This window comes from Panicum virgatum, chromosome 8K (genome assembly GCF_016808335.1).
Source record: "Panicum virgatum strain AP13 chromosome 8K, P.virgatum_v5, whole genome shotgun sequence".
Taxonomy (NCBI): domain Eukaryota; kingdom Viridiplantae; phylum Streptophyta; class Magnoliopsida; order Poales; family Poaceae; genus Panicum; species Panicum virgatum.
Window position 1 is genome coordinate 18333840 of NC_053143.1, and position 7467 is coordinate 18341306.

Genomic DNA, 7467 nt, shown 5'->3' on the forward strand with positions numbered 1-7467 from the left:
AGAACCAGAGGATACCTCGAGTTTAATTTTAATGATTAAGCAAGATTTCATTTAAAATCATAGGTTAGGGAGAGTATGAGGGGTAGAGTGCACAAACTGTCGCGATGAAGATGATCGGAGCTAGTGCTAGTCAGCCAAACCTGGTGTTCCACTACCAAATACTAACTCTGATTCGTCTTGGCCTAAACCCTAAACCCGCTGGAGAGTATTTTGGATAGAAAATTATATTGCCTGTGATGATATATGCTATATATATTGACCTTGAGCTTGAGCATGAGTGTTAGTCGAAGCGTGTTATTTCTGTTCTATGGATATGCTTATCATGGTTGTCATGAAACCATGTGACACATCCATGCCCAAGCAACAACTCTGGTACGATGATGTTAAGATTGGGCTGGATGTGTCGCATTTATTTTTTTTTCTCTTTATAAGATCGTTTTGTATATATGTGCTGATTGGTTTACTATTTTTAATTGCAAGTGATTGAAGAAAGATGCCGGGCGGCGGACTTCAACGATCGGTCGCCTCACTGTACAGAAGAATGATGCCACACTCGATGCTGGTGAGGGCTCCGATAGGGGTTCCGAGTTGGGGCGAGGCAAGGGTCAAGGGAAGGGTGGACCCAAGAGGGGTGGAGGGAAGGGTGGAGGCAGGAGGCGTTGAAAGCCTTCGCCTGTACCGCCGTCTGAGGAGGAGGAGGAGGAGCCTGCCCAGGACCAGGAGCAGGAGCGGGAGGAGGAGGAGTGGCAGGCGCACGCGCAGGAGGAGGAGGGGGAGTTGTCTGAGGAGGAGGACATGGCCGAGGATACCTCTACGACGGCTGTCTGGTTGCGAGGTCCCTCGCGACTCCCAGATAGGCCGATACCTGTTGACATGTTATTACTACCTTTTCATTTCCTAACTCGAAAATCAAGGTACAAACTAATATTTTATCTTAATCACTTTTGCAGGAGTTGGATTGTCCTCAGTGGCGGTGCTCACAAACACAAGGTCAACGGCATCCTGGGTCTTTTGTGCAGGGAGCACTTCCCAGGCCTGGTCCACTATCAAGGATGGTACGAGCCGGCCTGGACGTGGGAACACTACATCGCCGCCAACAACGATCAGTTGGATCGGAGCGGCAGAGCCTTTGAGAACAAGGCGGAGCGGGTAAAGGGCGAGCTCTGGGTAAGTTTTTCCCGGCAAAAAATGGTGAATACATCACATTTATTGAACATTTTGTTAATGATGACATGATCCATCGTCTTTATATGCAGGATTTTTACAGGTGTGATGAGGGATACGAGGAGCGGGCGGCGATTGTGGCTCACAATCGATGCGTTAAACTCATGAAGGACATGCATTATGAGGCGCAAGTCCAGTGCGTCATCAACTATTGTGCACATTTCCTAAAGCAGAAGATCGGGAAGTCTGAGGCGAGGGATTTGAAGCTGACCCGAGAGGAATATTTACAGGTAAGTTTAAATTTATTATAAGATAAAAAACATCGTTAAATGTCTCTTTTCTTACATGTCATGCATTTGATCACGTGTAGGTTCCTGCGTGGTCGTGTCGTAATGACACCGTGTGCTGGGAGCGCATAGTGGACAAGTGGTTCGACCCCGAGTGGCAGGCTTTGCACGACAATGGCCGGCAACGGCGATTGCTGATGCCAGGTCCAGCGCACCATCAAGGCAGCCTCAACAACGACGAGTACAGGGCTAGATGGGTACACAATACACAGACTCATTTCTCTAATCTAACATTCAATTCAGCATAATTTGTAATCAACTTCTTCCTTTTTCGCAGTCGTCCTCACATGAAGGCCAGGAGTGCAACCCGTTCGTGGGATGGGCTCTGGCCCGCAAGGGCAAGGCGACATCCAACGTCACCTACAACCCTGACGACCCGCCCTCGGCGTACAGCAACCCGTCCGTCCACAGTCGTATCCAGGTGTACACAGAGATGGGAAGACAGGTCAATGGGCCAGACTGGGATCCGAGCTCCCAGCCCTTTGATGGAGAAGTCATTATGAGGGTGGGAGGAGGCAAGAAACATGGGCGCTACTACATTGGCGATGGCCTTGTAGACACGGCCAGCACTCTCACCCTCTCCCAGATTCGAGCGAGGAGCACGGCCATAAGCCCACGGCTGTCCGCGTCGCAGCTCCAAGTTTAGGAACTTCAGGTTATTTCTTATTTATTCATAGTTCATTCGTTTTGTACATGTATTTGCTTTGCATTGTAACATTGTCATGAACTATTGTAGCACCGAATACAAGCGCAACAGGCGGCGTACGAGACAGCACTGGCCGAAGAGAGGAGGATACGACAAGAGAACGAGCAGAAGCAGGCGGCCGAGATGGCCCAGATGTACAACTACATTCAAAGTCTTTCTATCCAAATGGGTAATCCCATCCCAGCCATGCAATTCCCTGTGGCTCCTCCTCCTACTACTCCTCCGGTGAGTATCTTGAAAATCCTTTAGTTTTTTTTTGAAGTATTAGATACTTAGAGAACTTTAGACTTAGAGATTGTGACTTACATTACTCACTTAACGATTTAGGGGACCTACATCTGATCCTTTGTGCTCTATTTATTGGCAAAATAAGTAAGCGAAATGGAAAGCGTTTGCAATAGCGCTAGTGTGTCTAAATTTCAATTTGGAGTTTTCATTTGGATATCCGAGTTCGAAGAAAATTTAAAGTAGGTTCCATTTTGAAAAAAATTACTGGCTAAACTATCCCAAACTACATATAGAAATGTTGAAATTGATTTGTAAATAAAGTCATTGGCGAAGGTTTCTTCATAGAAGAGGTTCATGGATTCGTTTGCGGTAATTTGGTCGATCTAGTAATGCAAATCAAATTCGAAACTGAAGTTTCAAGCTCGAATTACAAGATGCATTATCATATGAATTCGAAATCAGGTATTTCAATGAAAGTTTGAACTTCTGTTCTGTTTGTCCCAATGCATTTCAGTAAACGAGTGTAGCATATCTCCTCTCATGAATTATAACTTGAGAACTTGGTTTTTGTCTCACCTGTAATTTACTGTCTTACTTTTTTTGCAGAATCTATCGGCGGCATCGAATACGCCAGAATTGTCGCCGGGCATCTCACCGACGCTCCCACAGCAGTTGTTCCCGCCTCAGTTCGGCGGCGCCCCACCGTTCGACGACCCACCACAGCCATAAACTTGTTTATTTCAATATTTATGGACTTGTGAACTTCTGGATATATATTTGTGAACTTCTGGATATTTTGTGAACTTGCAGGACTTTGCATTGGACTTCTGTATGTGTTTGATGTTATTTGTGGCTAGTTGTGATATATAATGTCTGTGATGTTTGTTATGATATGTAATGCCTGTGATATATATGTTGTGATATGGAGTCTTTTTTACGTGAAAAACTAAAAAAATAGGATTTGTTTGGTCACTTTGCCGTGTGCCGGGGACTAGGCACACGGCAAAGTGACCATTTGGCGAGCCCTGAACACCAAGTTCGCCGTGTGCCAAGCCAGGGGCACACGACGAACCTAAATACTTTGCCGTGTGCCAAAGCCAAGGGGCACACGGCGAACCTAAATACTTTGCCGTGTGCCAAAGCCAAGGGCACACGGCAAAGTGGGAAATTTCGTCATGTGCCTGATTCCTGGCACACGGCGAAGTTCTCCGTCACGCCGTTAGGCCGGCGGTGTCACGACGTCTGGCCTTTTTTTTGCCGTGTGCCCTTGGATACATTCACCGTGTGTGCGACAGATAACACACGGCAAACTAGGCCTCTGCCGTGACTGGCGCTGCCGTCGGGGGTTCACCGTCGGCTACTGACGGCGAAGACTTACTAGGCTTCGCCGTGTGCTTGGGGCACACGGCGAATTAGAAAATTCCGGTAGTGTACCGGCCGCAGGCTGCAGCTAGCCTGCGTAGCTCTGCATCCGGGAACCGCTCTCCGGCGTACGGACGCGACCAAATGGTGGGTGGGTGGGCGGCCACCGTGTTGATATATCTAGTCGAGGCACGCTTCGACTACTACTTTCTGTTAGTCTATCTACAGTGCACACATACTAGGTACTAGTAGTAGATCATTTTAATTTCAAACAATATGGTTTAATTTGGGTAGGTACGGCATACGCGGTCATGTGATTTACAGTTGATAACTAATAACCTTAGGCACGTCATTTACTTTTTGTTGATGTTCTAGACCTTTGATGGATGTTTGATACGCATTTGATTTTATGCTTAGGGCTCATGCATTATTCTCATTTAATTTGTTGATTTGCCTACGTGTGCGTATAGGAAATTATTAGATTTGCATACAATATAATTAACAACATATTAATATGCTGATTAGTTTAATTTGGTATGGAAGCAGATTAGTACCAGACGCATACACATGTTCTATACAGCTGAGTCAACGGAGGCTGATGCAGTGCTGTGCCGTGCGGCACCTGCTCGCTCGTGTGGACACTACTAGAAAATATGCCAAAGGTATAGATATCGGTTCATCTTCGTATCGATATTTTTGGGGTAAATGAAATCTATGGATGAGCCTTAGGTACCAGTTGGTAATACCAAATGGTACCTAAGACTCTCCATAGGTACCAAGTGGTAATTTTTACATTAGTATCAGGTGGTACCTCCAACCGGTACCTTAGGCTTATCTATGGGTTACTTGAAAAGTAAAATATTTCCTTCTCAATGAGATGGTAAAGGAACAACGCGTGAGGCAAAAGGTCGCAGGTTGGAATCCCAGCCAATGAATATTTTGCGCGAATATTTTAGTACTGGGTGGAACCTTGACGCGGTACCTAAGAGAGCCTTAGGCACCGGTTACTTTACCCGGTGCCCAAGATAAAGGCCAAAGGTCCCGATTTCGGGGTACCGGCTCAAAATCCGGTACCTAAGGCCCTTACTAACTGGTAGCTAAGGCCTTTTTTCTAGTAGTGGGACCTATTGGATACTGGTCACACTCATCTGGATAGTTGTGGGAAATAAGTTGCCCGAATGGTATAGTCTTGTAGAAAAAATTGTAATTGTTAATAGGAACAAATTAATGTTGCAGCTTTTGTAGTAATGAGAAAAATATTAACCAGATTTCCTTTTTTGCTAAAACTCTGTGCTTTCTGACAGAATACTGTATGATGTGCACAACAAAAAACACAGAATAAATATACAGACCTCATTTTACTCTCCGATAAGCAATTCTTTGAAAAAACACTAAGCAAATTAGATCATATACAAACGAATTTTAACCCATCTAATAAATATACAGACCTCATTTTTACTCTCCGATAAGCAATTCTTTGAAAAGCACTAAGCAAATTAGATAATATACAAACGCATTTTAACCCATCTAAATTGCCGACACTTTTGTACTGATCAAATTAAAAGATTAGAGCTATTACAACTGCTACCAAGCTAGTCTCATGAATCAAAATCGAGGTTGCATTGAGCTACAACTAACTACTGTCGATTACAATCTGATGAACTGAGGGCCACCAAACACCACGCTTAAGAGCATGTTATGGTGCTGATTCAATGAGGAAACTTGCGGGCAGAAAAAAGGCACATCAGGTTTCAACAAACACCAAGCTCAAGAGCATGTTATAGTGCTGATTCCATGAGAAAACTTGCAGGCAGAAAAAAGGCACATCAGGTTTCAGGTCCGAACATTGTTTTGTATGGCTGAAACGAATAGCAAGTGCAGTTAGTATTAGAACTAAAATATCAGGAATGCTGAATACCTCCGGTAACAAACATTATTTGTTCTATATAACCTAATTCATGCTCTTATTTTTGCTAATACACAAACACATTATTTTCTAAATTTCTGGTCATAATATTACCTAATTCAGAACCATATTATTGCCTAAAACAATTACATAATTTGCCTTACTAGAACAACATTATTACCAATGAAGTACATATTTATCGCAAGAAATGTACTTAGCTTGCTCTCACTGCATATGCACTTGTTTACTTGAGTTGGTTCATATGCGCATCATATCTTCTTTATGCATTGTACTTAACTCACCTGCAGGTTGGGGACCTACAATGTAAAAACCAAAAAATAGAGAAATTAGAGAAGAAAGAATGTTGTAAAAGTTGCCCAACGATTTGCATTGTATTTCCTTGACCATTGATTTGCCTGCTGAACAGTACATCATTGTTAGATGATTCATATTTAGTTGTTTTTGTTGCATGCAAAAAAAAACTCTCATGTAGCTGTTGCTGTCTAATCAGATTTGTGACTTGTTGAATGATTGCGCAGGGGATATAGAAGATTAAAAATGGATTTAATCGAGCTCCTACCAGAATTTGGTTATGATTTCCTAGATGAATAAGATGCAAATCCACCCTATTTACACTCAGAAATAGTTGGAGATGGAGCAATACATGATATTGAGCATGTTCCAAATCAAGAGACAGTTGCAGTTTTTGATGATGTAGTTTCTGGTGACAACAATTTAGCTAATATCGGTAAATAATCTAGTTGAAAGCACCCTAGGATATGTAGGCAAAATGATGATAACACACCAGGTTTAGCAATTGTAGAAGAGATTTGGTCAACAACTCTACTGTCGTACACTGGGCAAAACACCTAAGCTGCTTGCATGTAACATAAAAAATGCTAAGGCATGAAACATAAACTGCTTTAGCTAGTTTAGCATAAGCTCCTATCTAAAACCACAAAAGTGCTTAGCTGGTAAGATTAATTTGCATAATGATTTAGCATAAGTTGTATACATGAAAATCCAAATAACTAGTAGAAATACTTGAAAAATGCTATAATCAGAATGCAAAAAAATGCTAAAGTAAAATAAATAAGTTGCTTGATGATTCAGTGATAGTTGCCAACAGAATGAATCTGAGATGGTATATTGCCTACTGATTACTGATTATCTAACAAAATGAATCCTCTAACTATTGGTTCAGTTGCACCACTGATTTTATGTAAGCAAGCTCTAGCACCAAAACAACAAAGCATAAAATTAATAAGTAGAAATGGTAGAGCTCCCCATAGTCGCGCGAGCTCCATCGCCGGAGCTCGCCGCTCCTCATGGTGCAGCGCCTTTTTGAACATTGCTTGTCATTGTAACCAGGTATGGTTATTTGAATAGCATTAACCAGGTTCTCAAGTGAATCACAAATGTGTTGTCTGCACTCTGCAGCTATACATAATTAAAAAAGATATACTATGTGGCCATTAGTTTTGCTACTCCATCTAAATTGCAGCTGTTAAATCACTACTAGAATCTAGCAGAAATAACCGTTCAGCTAAACAATTTCACGGGTAAAAAAGCTAAACAAAAAGAACAACAGAGCATTCAGTTATCTAGCTCTTGCTTTGGCTATCATTCAGTTAAGCTACTCATTTGTTCAGGTGAAAAAAGGCATGTCTAAAAATCAACACACTAGCTCTTAAGCTCCTGAACTTAGTTATCTATCCTCTACTGTATTTAATGAAACAAGAATATATAATGGT

The 7467-nt window shown here is 42.4% G+C and overlaps 1 protein-coding gene across 1 annotated transcript; it reads left to right on the forward strand.

Annotated features, from left to right (window-relative positions):
• Positions 1-2268: 2268 nt before the first annotated feature.
• On the forward strand, positions 2269-3205 carry LOC120646204 (formin-1-like). Its single transcript, XM_039922888.1, has 2 exons — positions 2269-2442; positions 3052-3205. The coding sequence occupies exons 1-2, from the start codon at positions 2341-2343 to the stop codon at positions 3172-3174; spliced, it is 225 nt and encodes a 74-aa protein (XP_039778822.1). The 5' UTR covers positions 2269-2340; the 3' UTR covers positions 3175-3205.
• Positions 3206-7467: the final 4262 nt, after the last annotated feature.

What these genes read in the sequence shown, in the direction of transcription:
- LOC120646204 (XM_039922888.1), top strand. Translation starts at nt 2,341, where the DNA reads ATGGCCCAGATGTACAACTACATTCAAAGTCTTTCTATCCAAATGGGT. An exon ending in CTCCTCCTACTACTCCTCCG is followed by an intron (nt 2,443 to 3,051) that starts GTGAGTATCTTG and finishes CTTTTTTTGCAG; the next exon opens with AATCTATCGGCGGCATCGAA.